This window comes from Manis javanica, chromosome 9, assembly GCF_040802235.1.
Source record: "Manis javanica isolate MJ-LG chromosome 9, MJ_LKY, whole genome shotgun sequence".
Classification (NCBI taxonomy): domain Eukaryota; kingdom Metazoa; phylum Chordata; class Mammalia; order Pholidota; family Manidae; genus Manis; species Manis javanica.
The window spans coordinates 100,386,292-100,407,652 of record NC_133164.1 but is presented as its reverse complement, the minus strand read 5'-3'; the positions used below and the strand labels follow the sequence as shown (position 1 = coordinate 100,407,652).

At 42.6% G+C, this 21,361-nt stretch overlaps 1 protein-coding gene across 2 annotated transcripts in view; it reads left to right on the top strand.

Annotated features, from left to right (window-relative positions):
- Nucleotides 1-2,855: 2,855 nt before the first annotated feature.
- Nucleotides 2,856-21,361, top strand: part of PSTPIP2 (proline-serine-threonine phosphatase interacting protein 2) — a 74,071-nt gene continuing 55,565 nt past the window's right edge. The window contains exon 1 of one of the 2 annotated variants that reach the window (XM_037016969.2): nt 2,856-3,106. In XM_037016969.2, the coding sequence (XP_036872864.1) occupies nt 3,074-3,106 (33 nt within the window). In that variant the 5' untranslated portion in view covers nt 2,856-3,073. The remainder of the gene's footprint in view (nt 3,107-21,361) is intronic. The other variant, XM_037016966.2, reaches the window with a different exon arrangement.

The window sequence follows — 21,361 nt, the reverse complement described above, 5'->3', positions numbered from 1 at the left end:
TTGGCTAGGTCCTGGTCCTGGGATCTAGCTTTAGATACTTGGCCAGTCCCACTGCCAGGTTTGCCCCTGCTTCCTGGAAGGGAGGAATCAGACTCCGGGAACTGAAGTAAAAATTGGTACTGCTGTTGATCAGAGAACAATTATTCCCTGCCCAGCTCCATCACTATCTAATCCATGAGAGAGTACATGAGAAAATATCCTTATCTTGAAGTGCTTTGCAGTCTTCTTGGGGAAGGTAAGATATCTAAGAGGAATAGAAATTAGAGAAGAACATAGGATGTCAGATACTATCAAGGGCTAGTTTGATGATGAGTTCCAGAAATTCAAGAAGTGAGAAGACACGGGGCTGGGGAAGTTGGGGAAGTGGCAATGAGGTGGAACTTGGGCAGGAGGAAGAGTGAGGGAACCTGCAAAGCGTAAGCTGAGATGGGGGTGGGGGGCAGGCCAGTGAAAAGCCTGGCTGGCTTGGGTTGGGGAGACTGTATGAAGCTGGGGAATGAGATGGAAAAGGTCAGGGTCGGGCCAGACTTGGAAAGTCTTGAAGGTCAGATAGAGGCATCTGGGGCTTTATTCTGACGGGCAGAGGAAACTTTAGTAGCTCTGAGGAGAGGCGAGACATGATGAAATTGTTTTAAGGATGAACAATTAAGAGTTTGCAGAGGAGATTGGGGAGTAGGGAGAGGGATGTAGACTTCAGATTTTTAAAAGCATGAAAGGCAAATTGATGATTTTAGGGGTATTTGTTATTTTTGTCACGCGCCCTTCATGTTACCCTGTTTCAATGAAAGATCCCTAATTCCCTCTGGGGAAGCTCTCCACTTTCTCTATGGCTGAGAGTATAGATGATACAACTTTTCTGGAAAAAAATTTGGCAGTATATTTCAAGAACCTTAGAAATGTTTATATTTTTGACCTGTAACTCCACTATGAGGAATTTTAACAAATATTTATATATACAAGGTATTTATCACAGTAATATTTCTAAAAGCATTAGGGAAACTCTAAGGAGGAGGAAGTATTGGCATATCTACTGGATGGGATATTATGCAAAGTTGAAAAGGATATTGAAGAGTTCTTTTAATTTAGGGGGTGGTTTTGTAATAAACCTACATGGTACAAATTCAGACGTCCCAAAGGAAATGAAAAGCAGGCCTCCTTCCCTCCTGTTCCTTCAGCCCTGATCCCCTCCTTAGAGGGAACCATTTAAAATTGTGTATGTGTTGTGTGTGTGTGTGTGTTTGTGTGTGTTCTTTTTCCTCTCCTCCCAAATGGCAGCTTGTTTTTTTTTCACTTAGTAATATATCTGGTGATTGTTTTATATCAACACACAAAGGACTTCCTGAATGAATATTTTATTGTATAGATATATGACTATTGAGCTGGTTCCCCCATTGATGGGCATTTTGTTATTAGAATAAGGTTAGAATAACCATGCTGCTATGAATAACTATACATATTTCACTTTGCACATATTGAAAATATATCTGGAGGGTAAATTCTTCAACATGGAATTGTTGGGTCAAAAGATAGGTGCATTTAAAATTTTGATGACCAAATTTCTCTTCAGAGATTTTTGATTTTTATGTGTAAGAGTGTCTGTCTATTTGGCTAGTACTGTGTGCTATCAGATGTTTTGTTAGGGAAAAATGAATTTACTTTAGAAAATGCTTATGAAATATTAAGTTTAAAAAGCAAGACTCAAAATTTACGTTTGTAAGAGCTTACCCATACAGATGTATATTATTGGAAGAGATTATGACCCAACATAACGGGGTTAGCCTAAAAAAACTTATGACTTAATTTAATTATTTAATAATTATTGAGGTAGTGCTTTTTCAGTAAAATATCCCACATTTTACTTACCTTTTTATCCACACCTGTCCAGATGATGAGCTTAATTGAAAAGGAATGAGTAGTTTTCACTTTCCCGCAGCGGGACTACCATTTGCAATCTTGCCACCAGGTGGTAGAAGAGGGTTAAAATTCCAGGATCTTTGCTTGCTTCCCCAGGCCTGGGCTTCTGGGTGGGCATGACCCATATCTTGGTACCCTTGACTTTGATCCTTTCTTGAGCACCTACTCTACTCAGTGGGGAGCTGCATTAGGAGTGACGTTGGTCTTTGGCTCCGGCTTTGTTTCGAAGGGAAGGGCTCGAATCCAGTTCTTTGTGCCTTAGGTGATCTTGGGCAAGTCATTCAGACTCTTCGGGCCTCACTTTTGGCTCAGGGAGTGTAGCACTGGCTAAACTTTGCCCCAGATCATCACGCTACCACAAAGCAGGGATGGGTCTGACTTGTCTGGGGTTGTTCATATGAGGGTGGAAGAGTGCAGGGAAAACAAGGAACCTCTGGGCTCCTACTGCAAGTGGGATTGGTGGAGAAGGGTCTTGGGTCTTGAAAATGGAGAGGAGGAAGTCGGGAGGAGCTGAGCCCCTGGGTGCCTTGCAAGGACCCCATTAAGGGACCTGGAATAAGTGGAAACCGTGTCAATGTCCCTTCCTTGACTTTTGGAGTAAAACCTGCCCAGGGGTTCATCTGTAACGGGCGCACATGGGGTCGTGCACACGACTCACTGAAGCTTCTACACCTCACACCGACACCCAGTCCACGCGGCCTCTGGTCAGGAGGGGGCTCCTTCCACCACCCCGCTGACCCTGGGTATCTCTGCGAGGAATTCGGTGGGGAGGGTGGGGGCTTATGGGCAGGAACGAAGCCGAAGTCTGGAAGTCTGCAGGACCAGCTCCTTCCAATCCTCGAAGGTTCCCGGAAGGAGGGCGGAATTTAGGCTCACGACCTGGTCTTTACGTGACGCCGCGGGGTTTTAACCCGCTCAGGTCTCGGCGCGAGGCGCGACAGCGGCCCGGCCCTGCAGTCCCACGCGGGGAGGCGGCGCAGAGCGCGGGCCCGGGCCGCCGGAATCGGGCGTGGTTTAGGACCCGGGGCGGGCCTCCGCGCGGGCGGCGCGACTCCGAAGTTGGGCTCGGGGCCGCGGCGGTGACCGCGACAGTGACCGTCAGGCCTCCGGCCGCTGGCGCCCGGTTCCGCTCTCGTCCGCACCCCGACGCGCGCCGGCCATGACGGGCTCACTGTTCCGGGCGAACTTCTGGGTAAGTGGGCGCGGCGGCGGCATCGCCGGGCACGGAGTTGGCCGGGCGGGAGGCGGCCCCCGCTCCGCGCGGCTCGGGGACCGAGCGCGGCGCCGCGCCCGCGGCTCCGAAGCGCCGGGCAGGCTGTGGGGCCCCGGGTCGGAGCGGACGCCCCGCCGCTGTGCTCTCTCTGCCGCCCCTGCTCCCAGTCGCGCGGGGCTCCCATAGACTCGGGACACCCACCCCGCATCTCAGAGGCGAAAACCGAGACCCACGGAAGGGAGCGGCCCGCCCGGGGAGAGTGGCCGGTGGGTCTGGAGGCTGCACCTTGAGCGGATGTGGGGGGCACCTGAGGCGAGCTTGACCGGCGGAGAGTGGCTGTCACCCCCTGGGGGGTGGTCTTTCCCAAGTCCACCAAAATGAAAGCGCCGACTTTCCGTTGCAGACCCTGAGGGGTTTCTGCAGAAGCTTTGCTCTACCAGGCAGCCTGTTGCCTGAGCCCCCTCCCCAGGCCCTCACCCCACCCCAGAGGGAGGCCGAGGCAGGTGTGAGACCCCGGAGCTGTTGGGGGCATCCAAGCCGGGAGGACGGGGGCCAACCAGGAGGCAGCGACCCGGCCTGACCCCTTCTTCTGTCCGGTCCTCTTCGCCTTGTCCTCTCACTCCCTAGGGGCCCCTCAAGGGTCTAATCCCTCATCCGGCGGAACGCCCTCATCCCTGCAGGGCCGTGGGTAGCATGCCTCAAAGTTGACCTACAGCTGCCAAGCAGCACCAGCTCCTCACCTGGGGCCCTGCTTGCCCTCTATTTACTTCCCGACTGCCATGTAGGTCCCTGCCCTCCATTGTGGGCTTCTGGGTGGAGAAACCTGCCTCTGTGGCCTCAGGGACAGAGTTTGGACTTGACCTTGTGAGGTCCCTTTTCTTGTAGTTTTTGAGGCTCCCCTGGAGCACTGCCCAGCTTCACAGAGAAGGTGAACAACCTCACAGTGGCCCTGCCAGGAGGCCTGGGAATCCTTCAGGTAGAATATAGGACTTTTCAGTCCCATGACAGGCATTGTGCAAAAAAGCAGGGCAGAGAGACCTGCCTTTCCCTTCCTCAAAGTATGACACCCAGTTTTTAGATATTGGTCCAAATGTCACCTCTTCAGAGAAAGCTTTCTTGATTGCGCTCAGTAGGCCCTGCCATCTGCGGAACGCCTTGTGGACAGTACCGTGCTGGCTTTCAATGCACCTGCCCCTGCCCAGGCCTTCACACAGCACTTGCACAACAAACAGCTACTGAGTGATTGAAGTGGGTCTGTAAGGCTGACAGGACCTGTGAGGGGGTGAGAGCTGCAGCCTTCATCCTCAGAAGGCTCCCAGGTCCCAGTAAGGCAGCTCACCAGCTCTTCTGATACATACTTGCAGGAGTGGTTAGGGGAGGAGGCAGAAATGAGATCTGGGTTAGGAGTCAGAGGTTGGATGATGGTCTGTGGGAGAGAACTTCCTGGGTTTATACTTTTCCCCCCTCTGGCCTTATAGGTTCAGAAAGTGTCTGAGATCCTGAGAGGGAGTTTGCAAAGGTGTTTTCCATCTCTAATCTCCTGTAACACTTTATGTCAATAATAAAAACAAGCTGACATTATTGTGCACAGAGTCTGTGACAACACCATTCTAAACATACAAGTCATTTAAGTCTCAAAACTACCCTATGGGGTAAATTATTTACTATCCCATTTTACAAACAAGAAAACTGAGTGGCAGAGAGGTTAAGTAACACCTAGAGCTGTTAAATAGTGGAGCAGGACTCTGCATGGACCAAATGCTCAGTGAATGCCTCAACAAAGCTGGCGCCCAGCACAGCTGTCTGCAACACCCCTTTGACACTGCCAGATGTAGATGGATGGTGGGTCATCATCTGACTCTTCCTGTGAACATCTTTCTCTTCCAGCTCCAGCCGTGAGCTCCTGGAGGGTAGGCCCTGGGTGTCACCATCAGTTGAGTCCCTATCCCTGTGTGGTCCCTTGCATTTGGATGCTCAGGAATCAGGCAGATGGAGCTGTCAGCCAGGCCTAGGGGAAAAGGGGCAAAAGGGAGCCTGTTGGGGATCTCAGGGCTTGCCTGCAATGCCTCCCTGCCCTTGAGAGCGGGTAGCAGAGGCAAGGCTTTTATTAACACAAAGGGGAGTAACTCTCTTGTTTCCAAGGATGAGAAAATTGTGTTTAGATAAGGTAGAAAACTTCAGAAACTAAAATGGGTATCAGTTGACTGAATTTAGTATTTGTGAAATACCTTCTCTGTATAAGGAGCTGTAAAATGGAGGTGGCATTTGCAGCGTAAGAGCACCACCTTGATTGGAAGGTAGATTCCTATGAGGAAGCGAGGTGGGGAGGGTGGGCTTTGACCTTGAATGCCTGGCCTCCAGGAAGTGGAGGAGGAAGGGGCAGGGGCCAGGGAGAGTCCAGCAGGGGCCAAGGGTACAGGGCCAGGGTTAGAAGGGGTCTGTTCCAGGGTGGAGACCGTAGGGAGGGGAAAGGAGGAGATAGGTGGGAGGAGCACAGAGGGTAGAAGTCAAAGCCACAGGACAAGGCAACCAACTGAAGGTTGGCAGTGGGGAAGGAAGGAGGGTTTAGAGGAGGGTTTACACCTCTATGTAAGGTGGACTAGACAGTGAGGTGTGGGCCCTAAAAATAAGGAAGTCAGGAGGAGGAACTGGTTGGTGGGGAGAGGAGGAGGAGGAAGAGGAGGCAGAAGCGACATTAACAATATTTAACCACAGGGGTAGCACCGGGAGGACCAAGGGCAGCAGCATCCTGAAGCCCCCATAGTCCACAGCACTACGTCTGGATTGCTGGATATGGGGAGGTCCTGAGAAAGGGAGGGTCTTTGGAAAGGGACAGCATGCCAGTTGGCAGGCTTTGGAACTATCTTAAATGTTTTACATTTATCATATAACAACCAGTGCAAACACACCTGGCCACTCTCTGAGGTCTGGTGGTCAACATCCTGGGTTTGAGGGTCTGGTGAAAATAGCCCCAGCCTGTTGGAAAAGCTCTGAGGTGAACTGACTGGGTTTGAATCCTGGTTCTGCGCCTTAGAACTGGGTGACCTCAAGCAGTCAGTTTACTTCAACACCCCTCCTCCCAAACCTTAGTTTTTCCATGTAAAAGTGGGGATAATAACAGTGTCTACTCTATAGGAGCGTTGTGAGGATTAAATCAGAGTTTAGTATAGTGCCTGGCACATAGTAAGCAGCTGTGACTGTCAGCTATTATCATCAGCACAGATGTGGCAACTATAGGAAATGAGTGACAGTCACTCAAGGAGAAAGAATGAAGAGGAAAGAAGTTCCCAGGAAAGCAATCTTGGTGAATACCTGTGTTTAGGCAGGAGGAGAGGGGGCAGAGAAAGAGAGGCAGAGACTTGGAGATACAATCAGGAAAGAGCCATCTCGGGCCCAAGAGAGGAAGCTTCCGTGGAAGTTGAGAGGCCCATAGTCAAATGAGGTAAATATTCAGAAAAGATATGAGTCAGCACACCCTTTATAAATAATGATATTCAAATGCCTCATGGAAATACTTAAAGGAATCTTTTCACTGGATCTCTTGAAAAGAGAATACTCAGTGTTCTTTAAAACTGGGATGGTCCCCAGCTGGTTGGTCTGACATGAAGCAGCCTGCACGTTTTGTCCCTCCCACCCTGCTCTGTGCACACCTTCGTTAATGGCCCTGTGGTTAAGTGGTGCTGTGTCATTGGTCTCGGTTGATGTAGCTACTCCCTAGTCAGAATAAGACAGTGACCACGGATGTGGTTTCCAGAACTCCAGGGAAGTGGCTGGGCCACAGTAAAGGAAAATATGCCAGACACAAGTGTCTTCCAGATGTGGACATTCATGGGTGACTGCAGAACCCGTTCCAGAAAAGGTAGATGTCCCCCACCCTGAGAGATTCCCACGTTCTTTGCTTAGGTGTGAGGCCCAGCCTAACCCCAGACATCCTCTAGATCCTTATTTTGACCAGGACTTCCTGATTCTGAGGGTTCTTGGTCCAGACCAGCTTCCAAGTCAGTCATCCCAGCCCTCTCCCCTAACCTACTTGCAGTGCACAGGGCCTCTCTTGTTGTCTGGGGAGTGACTAGAGGAAGTTTTGGCTTTGTTTGAACTTGCTCCTTGCTGTGTTGTTGACCCAGGGCTGTTCTTCTGTCCCAAACCTTTGGCCAGTTTGAATCTTGTCATTCTGGTGACTTACCAGAGCATATGCATTGGTGCTGCATCCGGCTTTGCTCAACGACTTCTCTCCATACAGTGCCCTAGATCAGTACAGGAAGCTGCTTTTCTTTTCTTTTTTTTTTTTTCTTAAATAAGCAGAGAAGGAACCAGGTTATTATGTAGAACATTCATGCAAACTCCATGTGCTATTTCTTAACAATATTTAGGCTGTTGCTGTAAGTTTTAATACTCCTTCTTGGAAACTGGGCTCTAGAAACACACCACATGGGCTATTTTGTGTTGTCTTGACTAGCAGCAAAAGTCAAGGTAAAGTCATCAAGTACCCTTCTCCAACTCATCCTTCCTAGAACAGCTGTGGGGTCTGTCTTTAAAATTATCAAAATCCTTTTTTCTTGTTTTATATTCCTAAAAATTTACTAAGAGGTGTAGGACCTCTCTTTTAAGAAAAGTAAAAAATTCCACTTTTTCTCAGCAGCATTATGCAAAGACTGCTCTTTTTTTCTGGTAGTTACCACCACTTTACAAAGCAATATGCTTACACTGCTCTCTGTTGATGGAGATAGAACAGTTTTAAATATCTGTTGACTTACTGCTGTAATAGAGGATTTGGCTCTTCTGTGTCACACCTCTACTTCCTTATATAATTATATCAATTATACAATTGTATCTTCCTGCCTAAACTAATTTTAACTTGTTATTTAGAAATAATTTCAAAGTTACAGAAATCTCAAGAGTATAAGAATTCACATATGTCTTTCAGATTCCTCAGTGTTAAACCCCATTTGCTTTATTAGTCTCTCTTTTTCTCTTTCAATAGATATGTTTTCCCTTGAATCACTGAAAAGAAATATTACTGTTTTGAAATCAATAATCACTATTTATGGTGTCATAGTATATGAAGATTGTTACTTCAGAAGCTAAGTGGCAGACAAATACCCATATGATCCAACATATTTGTGGAATATAAAAACAAAGCAAAACAGAAGGAACAAAAAGAGCATTAGACTCAGACACTGAGAAGAAACTACTGGTTACCAAAGGGGAGGGGAGTGGGCGGGAGGGGAAAGGGGCTGTTGAACCACTGTGATGTACATTTAATAGAAAACAAAAAAAAGCTGAGTAGTATACTATGATTATATCTCCATTCATGTTTTTCCTGGACTTTCTAATTCCCTTTTCTCCCCATTATTCACTTTTATCAGACTTTTTTTTTAATGCTCCCAGCATATCAGGTTTTTTGGTTTTTTTTCTTCACAAACAAGAGTGTTTACTCACAGATTGAACTTACATAGTGAAGACAGAGATCAGAGGTTGGTGTCTCAAATACCCAGTATTTGGAAAGGTCAAAAATACACACAATACATACATAGATAAATACATATAGTTAAAATTCATTCTAAAATCAAAAAAATTTAGTGTGTGCAAAACTTGGTATAAGTGTGTAAGGATAAATGTTAATTTGTGAATTTTTATGGTGAAAGCACCCACAGATTTCATTAATCAGATGAAAACAAAGCAAAATATTGGTTATATCCAAATATATACAATATCCAGTATATCTCTATTTGTACAATTAAGGGATAATTTTGCTATTAATTTTTTTCTTTTTTTTAATTAAGGTATCATTGATATGCACTCTTATGAAGGTTTCACAAGAAACACAATGTAGTTATTACATTTCACCCTTATTATCAAGTCCCTCCCCATACCCCATTACAGTCACTGTCCATCAGTGTAGTAAGAGGCCGCAGAGTCCCTATTTGTCTTCTCTGAGCAACACTGCCTTCCCTGTGAGGTCTCACACACCATGTGCACCAATCATGATACCCCACAATTCCCTTCTCCCTCCCTCCCCACCCATTCTCCCCCACCCCTCCCCTTTGGTAACCACTAGTCCCTTCTTGGAGTCTGTGAGTCTGCTGCCATTTTGTTCCTTCAGTTTTGCTTTGTTGTTATACTCCACAAATTAGGGAAATCATTTGGTATTTGTCTTTCTCTGCCTGACTTATTTCACTGAGCATAATACCCTCTAGCTCCACCCATGTTGTTGCAAATGATAAGATTTGTTTCTTTCATTTGGCTGAATAGCATTCCATTGTGTATATGTACCACATCTTCTTTATTCATTCATCTACTGATGGACACTTAGGTTGCTTCCATATCTTGGCTATTGTAAATAGTGCTGTGATAAACATAGGGGTACATCTGTCTTTTTGAATCTGAGAAGTTGTTTTCTTTGGGTAAATTCCTAGGAGTGGAATTCCTGGGTCAAATGGTATTTCTATGTTTAGTTTTTTGAGGAACCTCTATATTGCTTTCCACAATGGTTGAACTAGTTTACATTTCCACCAGCAGTGTAGGAGAGTTCCCCTTCCTCCACATCCTCGCCAACATTTGTTGTTGTTTGTCTTTTGGATGTTTGTGCTATTAATTTTTAAATTCTCATTTACTAAATGTAATCACAATGCCCAGTTTTGTACATATTTTGTTACAGAATAAATATCTAAATATCAGTATTAATGAAAAGCTCATCCTGAGTAGGAAATTGCTGGCAGTTTTCTTTCTTTACCTACACTAGAAAACTCCAGCTTTAACAAAAAAGGAGCTTTAAATAAGAGGAGCTGGTTGTAGCTTCATTCTTTGAGACTCCATAGAATAAAGCTAATTGTAATTTTTAAAAATACCAGACTATTAGAAATTTCCAACTAATAAGTGAGGATGGTTTAAATTAGTTAAGTAAGATATTGTTGCCAGGAATTTTAAAAGTCTTACATATAATGAAAATTCATGAAGATTGCAGAACCATACGATCTCACTCTAGAAAAGTCAGGCAACAGAATACTAGATATTTTCACCACTGATGTTCAAATAGCTGCTCTGAGTCTTACGGCCTCCCAATAAGGGCTTTATAACCTGCCTCAGAGTCATGGGCTTCTTCTTTCCCAGACAGCAAATGTGTGAAGAAAGTAGCAGAGTGAGTTAGGCTTCTCAAAGACACAGGGGACTGTTGGCTTGTATGTTAACCCTACCTTCTGGGATTAGCTCTATTTTACTTTGATTTTGGGCTGCAGGTTAGACAAGGGTCAAGTAGGAGATTTCAACACATCTGATTGAGGTTTGTTCTTAATGAGAAATTGAAGCTTATTCCCAGATGGCCCTAATGTTCCCATCTTAAATTCTTTGTACTATTTATGTGTAAGGAGGCAGAGGGCAATCTTAAATCGCAGTGTACAAATCCATAATGTTCATTGTTATCTATTTTGGGGAACTGTTATACAGCCTTAAAGCTCACTGTTCAAATATGTCCATTGCATAGCATTGGGAAGTTCACACTGGGTGCATGAGTAGATTGGAAACCAGCTGAAGATTTTTTTTTTAACAGAAATTGTCACAGATATTTGTGAAAGTAAAACAAAAGAGTATTCTTAGATATTTAAATGTTGTATTTACTTGCTATTCTTTGAAAGAAAAAAGGCTGCATTTTTTTTCCAGGAGACTTTTCATTCTTTAAACATATTACTCTTTGTTTATGGGGGTAGATTACAATTTAAAGTACATTTATGAATCCCCCTACCTCAGTGACATCGCTGTTTTCACAACCATATTGTAGCAGAGAGAGAGAGAGAGAGAATAAAGAATAAGAAAAGTTGTGATGGCAGAGGATGGCTGACCCCTGCCTCACTCCTTCAATGTTACCCTCTGCATTGCAGCCATACAAAACTACTTGGTACACCCCAAGGGAACAAGGGGGTGGGGAGATGTTCCTTTGGCCCCATCCCCAAGTCTTTGCATTGACCTCCACTTCTGCCTCCAGGGCTTGAGTTAAGAGACTTTTTTGGAAAGGTCATTGCATATTTTTAACAGTATCCTTACCACCCTATATTTAATCATGTTTCCTTGCCTATCTTCCTTGCTAGACAATAGCCAACTTCGGTCTCATTCATCTCTGTGTACCTAGAGCTTAACACAGTTCTGAGAACGGAGTATGTGCTCAATAAATGTTTAACAATTGAATACAGGAACACTGAAGTCTCATCTACTTGATGCCAGAAAGAAGCACCTGCTGCCCTTCACCCCCTACACACACTTACATATTCATAATAATATTCAGGGGTCATGCAACTGAATCCCACATATTTAACTAGTTGTGTTGTCTTTTTTCCCCCCTGAGTCTGATACTATACTTTTTTGTGTGTGTTGTAAGATATTAAAATACATATAACAAAATTTACCATCTTAACCTTTTAAAGTGCACTGTTCAGTGGTATTAAATACATTCACATTGTTGTGCAAACATTGCCACCATCTTTCCTCGTAACTTTTCATCTTGTGAAACTGACATCTATACCCATTAAATACTAACTCCCTCTTCTCCCTTATCCCAGCCACTGGCAACTACCACTCTATTTCTCTCTCCATGATTTTGACTGCTCTAAATACCTCATGTAAGTGGAATCGTACAGCATTTGTCTTTTTATGACTGGCTTATTTCGCTTAGTAAAATGTCTTCAAGGTTCATCCATGTTGTAATATGTGTGAGAATTTCCTAAATTTTTAAGGCTGAATAATATTCCATTATATGTATATACCACATTTTTCTTGTTCATTCATCCACTGATGAACACTTAATATACAATTCCACTTAATATACAATTAAGTGGAATATACAGTGGAATATACAATGGAAAATACAATATTCCATTGTATGTATACACCACATTTTGCTTGTTCATTCATCCACTGATGACTGCATATCTTGGCTATGAATAATGAATGCTATGAGTAATGCTGCTGTGAACATGGTGTACAAATATTTCTTCAAAACCCTGCTTTCAATTCTTTTGGGTATGTACCCAGAACTGTAATTGCTGGATCACATGGTGATTCTGTTTTTAATTTTTTGAGGAATTGCCGTATCTTTCCCATGATGGCTGTACCATTTTACATTCCCACCAACAGTGCAGAAGAGTTGCAGTTTCTCCACATTCTCACCAACACTGTTTTCTGTTCTTAGAAAGGAACCATCCTGATGGGTGTTAGGTGGGATTTCATTGTAGTTTTGCTTTGCATCTCTCTAATGATTAGTGATGTTAAACATCTTTTCACATACTTATTGCCCATCCATACATCTTCTTTGGAGAATGTCTATACAAGTCTTTTGCCCATTTATGTATTTTTGTGTGTGTGGGTGAGTTTTAGGAGTTATCTATATATTCTGGATATTAATCCCTAATCAGATACATGATTTGCAAATATTTTCTCCCATTGCATGGGTTGCCTTTTTACTCTGTTGTTAGTATCTTTTTTTTTTCAGATGAGACACTTGTTTTAATTATTTTATGGAGGCATGAGTGACATACAATATACTATACATATTTCTTGTGTACAATATCAGTTCTGATCATATACACAACATTGAAACCCTCCTTACAATCAGAATACTAAGCATATTATCATGTGCAAAGTTTCTTCCCTCTCACACTCCCATCCTCATCCTCTCCCCTATCTCCAGGCAGCCACTGACCTAGTTTCATAAATACAGATAAGTTTGCATGTTGTTAGTATCTTTTGATGCGCAAAATTTTTAACATTTTCACGAAGTCCAGTTTGTCTTTTTTCTTTCGTTATCTGAGCCTTTGGTGTCATATGCAATAAATCATTGCCAAATCCTGTGTTGTGAATTCTTTGTTATGTTTTCTTCTGACAGTTTTTTTGTTTTAGGTATAATATTTAGGTCCTTGATCCATCTTGACTTAACTTTTGTATATGGTGTTAATAAGCATCCACCTTCATTCTTTTGCATGTGGATATCCAGTTTTCCACCATTTGTTGAAATGACTGCCCTTTCCCCATTTAATGGTCTTGGCATCCTTGTCAAAAATCACTTGACCGTATATGTGAGGGCTTATTTCTATTCTGTTCCATTGGTCTATATGTCCGTTTTTCTGCCAGGCCAACACTACAGTAAATTTTGAAATTTAGAGGTGTGAGTCTTCCAGCTTTGTTTTTTTCCCAGATTGTTTGGGCTACTCAAGGTCCTTTGAGATTCCATTTGAATGTTAGAATGGGTTTTTCTATTTATGCAAATATTCACCTTTATCAGAGACTTATTTTAGTCTTTCAGCACACCAGATATTTAAAAAAATCCTCTCCAGCCCTGCTTTCCTCTAGAGACCCTCTTTATGGAGCTCCCTGTCCTCCCCAAATCTGGACTGCTGATTTTTCAGGCCTGCCACACAGCTGTCGTCCTGGGCTTCCCTTCAGTACTCTTTTGAGTTGGAGCCACTGTTTTCCAGATCCTATGTCACTTAAAGAGCTTTTAAAATGTAAATCAGGTCATATCATTCCCCTACTTGAATTCCTCCAGTGATCTTCCATGGCACCTGGAATCTAAAAGTCTGACCAGCCTACAAGGACCCTTCAACCCCAGCCCAGCCTTCTTCTCTGCACTTAACCATTTGCATCTCCCACTCACTTACTCTACTGGAGCTCTTCCAGGTCAGTTACCAAATAATGAATTCTCATTTCCAACGAGGCTATTCACTTGCCCTCTCTGACTGTTCCCATGGCATCTTGCACCCATCAGATAATCCACAATGTTGTAATTACCTCTCTATTGTCTGATTCCCATCAGACAGTATGCTCTGTGAGGTGTGTCTGACTTGTGCAGCACTATATCCCCCACACCAAGCACAGTGGCTGGCATGTAGCTGACACTCAGCAAATATTCAAGTGGAAAGAACAAACAAAGGAACAATGAGAGACATACGTGGCAGTGATGGAGGTCACTCATCTATGTCAGGGCTCTGAATTTGCACCCCGTTTAGTGGGAAGCATCATTCCACATTTTTAGGGAGCCTGTTCCACTGTGACTCACTGGTCATCTTGTTTTTGGGAAACTATCATCAAGGATGGGGTCCGGCTCCTCCAGAAGCCCCATTCCAATGGGGGCCACAACATCCACATAAAGAGCCCAGCCCACATGTGTCTTGCAGACCACATGGCTAGAGACCCTGCGACCAACAGAGAAAACACAACACTGGTTAAAGAGAGGAAGGTTCTTCCCCGGCCATCACGCCATCTCAGGCAGCTCAACTCAACAGCTACTTATGAAATCCTGAGTAGCAGCTCTGTGATGGTCACAGAGAGACACGTGACATCTCACTTTAGAGGTTATTATCCATCTATTCAACAAGGCGAGTCTCACATGGCATTTTCAAATAACACTTAGCATACCAAAATTAAGGAAATTAAATATACACTGTTAGTAATTTTGTATTTAACCCAATTTTTTCCTACATGCATAGTTGTAATCATAGTATATGAACTATTTTGCATTCTACTGTTTCAATATGGTAAATAAGACATAAATATGGTAGTGTCATAGGCTGATTTTATCTATTGCTGTCTACTTTTCCTTACAATCATTTAAAAAATACTCAGTGATGTAACTATTCTCTTGCTGTTTGGCATTTATATAATTTTGGAAGTTTTCTGTAATAAATAATATGCTGCACATCTTCATTTAGGGTATTTCAAAATTGGATTCTTTCAATATCTATTTCTGGAAACTCATGAAGGAACTTGTCACAGACATTTTACTGTTTCTCTAATAAGATCATTCTCTCTTTCCATGGTGGAAATTTCATATCTTCTCCACTCTACTTAGACCATCTCCTTCCCATGTGCTCTTTCTTTTTGATGACCTTGCCTCCCACTCCATCAAGAAACCAGACACCAGCTGGTGAAAGCTCACTTACCTTCTGTATAAATAGGATTAGATTTGGCCACCAGTAACAGAACCCCAAACAACAGTGGCCTAGACAAGAACAATGTTTATTTCTCTCTCACATATGAGGTTTCCAGCTGGTCATTCCGGGGCTGGCATGACCATCCATAGTGGCAGGACCCACACTCCTGTCTGGTTCCTCCAGTGGTACTTTGTTCAATGCCCAGTACATAATTGGATTTACAGTAATATCTGGTGAATGACTGAAAATAGCATTCATTAACAGTAGGACACTTAAACACCTTTGATATATGATTTCCTGAATGGCAGACATTCTCAGTGTCCCCAGTAATATCTGAAGACACTAGTTTCACCACATCAGTCACAGCCAGTGTGGTTTTTCCCTGCCCACTTAATAACGAAAAATGGGTGCCTTATTAAACTTTCATTTGTGTTTTTATGGGTGCCTATTAAACTTTAGTGTATGTTTCACCACGGAGAGTGAACACTTATTTTTTTGTATTTCTTCTTTTACAGATGGTTTTGTTTCCTGCCATGGGCTTTCCTTACGAATTTGCATAAGCTTTGTAAAAATGACAAAGTTATTCTTCGTCATTTACTACAAATATTTGAGTGTATTATTGCATACACAAGTGTGTGTATATATACCACAATTGTGTGTATAATTCACCTGGTCTAGCATCCAGTAAATACAGCCGGCAGTAGGGAAGGGCAGTTTACACACTCAAGCTTTTGTGTTGGACGTTCCTGGGCTGGATTCCCATCTCTGCTCCCTTCAAGCTGTAGGATGCACGCTTGCTCAAAATATTCAACTTTCCTAAGTTTACTATCCTCATCTGTAAAATGATAACTATACTTAGATATGTATATGTATTTTTACAACACTTTATACAATTTGTTGATCTAATCCTTTGTGATTTCATCTCTGACACATCATAGATGTGTCATAGGTTTAAAAATGCCTTTCCACCTTGAACGTTGGTAAAAATTCAATTATTTTCCTTTGAGCTTTTCTGTGGTAAGAGTTTTACTCAATATTTGTTTTTCTGTACAAGCCCATGGGCGTTCTGACATTTGCAGAAGCCAGTGATCTGTGTGAACCTGTGTGATCTGTGTGATCTGTGTGAACCACAGAGGTCAGGAGAGGATTGACTCCTGCTCTCAGGGGGCCTCTGCTCTTGTAAAGAGACAAACACACACATAGGACATTTGGTAACAGCCTCATCTACGCTCCTCACCCTACAAGGAGTGGGTTAGCAGGGGAAGAATATGGGGCAGGCCCAGCAGTGGAGTACCAGTATCTAAGAAGTGCTAAGATAGCACTGGGCATGGGCTAAGATGGGGAGATCTGTGTTTCCAGAGCATCTCAAGGTGAGGTGTGGGGCCAGAAGGAATTCTTAAATAAGCTGCTTCCAGTAGGGAGGCCCAAGACTCCACCCTGAACGGAAGGTCATGCTCAAGTGCCAACAGTTGATAGTGTGGCTGTCCTCTGAGGGGCCAGAGTCTGGTTACTTTTCAGGTTTACTTTTGCTGAGTGATGGACACAAGCCCAAATGCTGAGGAAACAGTCACCACTGTTTTTCCTTTCCACTTTAGCCCTGCATAGCAGCTATCTCTACTCCTAATTTGAACACTCATTTTTCTATTTAAAGAATAGCTGTTTGAAGTGACGGGTTCAGATATGGCCCCAAATGCCTGAAAATCCTAGAAAAGCTGTCCCTTGACTGCTTCAGGCTTTGTTTGGTTGCCCCATGTGTTGCAGTCTGCTCTGAGGCGATGTTCTTTGTTCTCAAACACAGACCCTAAGCTCTTCAGCATACCTGCCTGTGAGTCTTGGCGCCTTCTGCAGAAACTAAACTGAAAGGCTCCATGGCCCAAGGGCTCAGCAAGCTAGAAGTCTGCTGTTCTGGGGGGCAGTGAAATGTGTCCTGGGGCTGGGGTTCTGGTGGGAAAGCTGGGAGGACCAAGGGGCCAAGAGAGGCAGAGCTACTGCAGCTATTCAGCCAGGAATTGTTGGAGGGAACAGGAAGTGGGGGGTTAAGGCCACCAGCCAAGGGCAGTGGCAAGTTTAGAAATTCCAGGGACTATGATTTGGACATCTTTGTTGGGTGGGGAGTGATTGAAGTGTTTGTGGGGACAGAGTGGTCACTGGGGACTTCTCTAAGGAGACCACATTTGAGCTGAGATGTGAATGGTAAGGTCCAGCCAGGCTGGCTGCAGCCTTGGGGAAGGGGAGAGAAAACAGCTTGGCTGAAAAATTCCTAGTGTGTTTGAGGAACAGAAAGATCAGTGTGGTTTCAGCAGCAAGCAGGCCAAATTGCTGGAAATCAGTTTGACAAAAGCCAATTTGATGAAATGATCAAGTCACTGAAAACCTATTTCTAGTAATTACCTAGAAAGCTAAGGCGTGCTGCATTACTGAGGGTAGTTTCAAGAACTTTTTTTAATTAATAGGTTTTATTATTTAGAGTAGTTTTAGGTTTACAGAAAAACTAAATGGAAGTAGAGTATCATATTAATCTCTCCCTCAGATTCCCCCATTATTAATATCTTGCATTAGTGTGAAACGTGTTATAATTGTTGCATCAAAATGGATACATTATGATTAGCTAAAGTCCATGCTTTACATTAAGGTTGATTCTTTGTTTTCTCTGGGTTTTGACAAACGCATAATGTCATGTTATCCGTCATTACAGTGTCATACAGCATAGTTTCACTCACCTGAAAAATCACTTATTCATCCTTCCCTCCCCCTGAACCCCAGGCCACCACTGACTTTTTTACTGTCTCCATAATTTCTTTTTCTCTGGAATGTCGTTTAGTTGGAATCATATAGTATGTAGCCTTTTCAGGTCTACTTCTTTCATTTAACAATATGTATTCAGGATTCTCTGATGTCTTTTTATGGCTAGGTATCTCATTCCTTCCTGTTCTTGAATAATATTCCATAGTACTGATTACCACAGTTTGTATACCCACATATTGAAGGACATGTTGGTTACTTCCAATCTGGGGCAATTATGAATAAAGCTGGTATGAACATTCGTGTGTAAGTTTGTATGGATATAAGTCTTCGACTCAGCTTAGTTTCAGTCAATCAGATTCATTGGTCTAGTCAGTTGAATGTCATTTTAACATGTATTTCACATCTAAGATGCCTAAATATCTATTGTGTTCAAAATTCATGCAAGATGCTTGTTGGATCAAGCTGGGTAAGAAATCAATGAGTTAAGGGGGAAAGGCAGTAGACTTAGATGAACATACCCTGAAAGAAATACTTCCTGTTTGCTTCTAAAATCCTGTCATCTAAGGCATTTGTAAGTCTGAAATTTGAATCTATAAAACATTCTCATTCCTGAAAGACAAGTACCAAATGATTTCACTCATTTGTGGAGTATAACAATGAAGCAAAACTGAAGGAACAAAACAGCAGCAGACACACAAACTCCAAGAAGGAACTAGCAGTTATCAAAGGGAAGGGATGGGGAGAGGGTTGGGGAAGAAGGGAGAAGGGGATTAGGGGGCATTATGATTAGCACACAATGGAGGAGGGTCACGGGAAAGGCCATATAGCACAGAGTAGACAAATAGTTACTCTATAGCATCTTGCTGTTCTGATGGACAGTGACTGAAATGAGGTGGGAGTGGGAACTTGATAATATGGGTGAATGTAATGACCACAACGTTGCTCATGTGAAACCTTCATATAAGATTGTATATCAATGATACCTTAATAAGATAAGAAAAAAAACCCAACATTCTCATTCCCAAAAGAAATGGATTGAAGTACAGAAAACCCCAGATATTCTGAACTTGGCCGGGCCTCAGTGAAATGGCTGTGGGGAAAGTAAAACTAAAGCTTAATTAGATTTAAATTAAAACCTTGAAAAACCCTCAAGTGTAAACAAGTTGTTGTCAATTTTATAAAGAATAGAAACAAGTAGAAACAAGAGTCACATATTTCAGGGATCAAGGAAGGCTTGAATCACTGAGACATGCAGGATGAGTAATTTCTAGAATAAAAAAACATATTACTTGGTATTATTGCTCAGAATCAAAGCTAACCAACCTGATGTGCAATTTTTGAAATTACTGCGTTTTATTTGAATGTTGTCAGTTGAGTAACACTTCTTGCTTTTGTGTTTTTCTATTCATGTTAAGAATATAATGACTGGTCAAATTGCAGTCTAGGTCTCAGTTTCTTCATTTGTAAAATGATGGAAATGATATGTTTGAGCGCTGAGATGTTCTCTAATATACTAGACCATGTAGGAAAGTCAATAGGTTCTTTGATGACCTAGAATGTTTAGGATATCCTGATTAATTGCATTTTCTGATTAATTGATGATTAACCTTGACTCGTTTCAGGTTTGAAATTTGCTAGAAATTATAAGTCTGCTTTTGCTTTAGAGAATTCAGATTCAGAGAGTACAAGGGAATTTTTTTTGAGGATTCTTCTGATTATGCATTGGGGTTTCAGAAATGGAGGTGAATAAGATGGACAGAATTGAATAGGAGTAAATGCACTGAAGCCAGGTTGGCCAGGTTTTACATGAGAAAAAGTTATATTCATTAACAATTAAATATTTTCTATTAACTTGAAATTTCTTTACCTCAGGTAAATTGTCTTGGAAAAATCCCAGGCAGTTGACTATCTGGATTAGGGAGTAAGGATGGTATGGGGTAAGGAGTGATATGCAGTTTCCCAGTTAGCTGTGAAATGCATCCCAGCCACTATCCTGCAGGGATGTGGCTGGTTAAGAGTCTTCATAGTTAAAAGAAATCTTAAGATTTCAAGATTCATTCTCCTTGGACTATCTGGTTTGTCTACTGGGTCCACCACAAGGATAGTAGATAGAGATGAAACTCCTCTAAAATTGTGTGACATGAGGGTGCTACAGGCTGTTGGGCTTTTTAAGGGATTCGACTCAAACCTCCCACATGGAATAAGAGGGAATTCAAGTCAGCTAGTGCAGTACATTGGCCAGGCCTCTGGCTTTGCCCTACTTTGGATTCCTGACTCCCACTTCCTTTATTTGCTTTTGATAGTAGTGGCAGTACTTGCAGTGTTCAATTTGGCTTGCTTCTTGGGCTTGGCTTGCTGGGCTGCTAGAGTTTGGAGTCTCACTCTGTTGTTTCCTTGCTCCCATATTTGAGGACCTACTTCCAGTTTGAGGTACAACCTCTTACTGGCACTTGCTTGCCTCCCCAGGCCTCGACAGTGCTTGGGCATGTCTGGGAGATTCTTCAGGGAATGCCATGGACCATGAGGAGGACTTTTGGGCCTGTATGTCTGGTTATTGACACCTCACTGACTTAATCCTGTGGTATGTACAGTCATGCATTTCCCAGGGGTAACCTACAAATTTTCAACTTATTTCTATCAACCAGAAAAGTCTTAGCACTAGTATCAGCCGTGCTCGTAGGGGTGGTCTAACGTTCCTTATGAACTGAAACACCCACCTTCAATTCTCAGTTTTCTCTCGCAGTGGAATTATAAATAAATTTTCTCATGTTCCTGAGGTGTGTGTGTGTGTGTGTGTATGAAAAAAAAAGAGAGAGATTTGTATTGTGTTAAAGGTTACATGAGTAATATTGAACATTAGTCAACTTTGTTGACTAAATCTTATGCCTTTTTGTTAAATTTATAGGGAGAGTCTTCTTTTACAAGGTCATGATCTCACCATACATATTTCCTGAATATAAGGATATTCCCTTAAATAATCACATACTACAAAACTATTAGAGAATATACTGTACTTAAATTTCCCCAGTGTGTCTTTACAGTGAAAGAGGAAAACAGCTCTGATCCAGGATTCTGCATTGCATTCAGTTATCAGTCTATTCAGTCCACTTTAATTTGAGACAGTTCCTCAGTCTTTCTTAGTCATTTATGACTTTTACATTTTTTTAAGAGTGCAGGAGAGCTGTTTTGCAGAATGTCCCTCAATTTAAGTTTGCCTGTTTCCTTATGATTAGATTTAGGTTGTGCATTTTGGCAGGAATTTCACAGAGGTGATGCTATGTTATTCACAATATCAGGGGCAACATGATGTTTGTCTATCCTGTTATTGGTGGTGTTGACTTTGATCCTTTGGCTAAGGGGGTTGTGTTCATTTCCTGTTGCTGTGTAACAAATTACCATAAACTAAGTGTCTTACAACAACACAAATTTTTTTATCTTACAGTTCTGCAGGTCAGAAGCCCGAAATGGGTTTCACTTGGCTAAAATTAGGGTGATGTGTGAGAAACAGCTTCTCAGTTAAGTTTCCATTTGCGTTTCTCTTTTTTAAGGGTGTATATTTTTCCTTATATTTAAG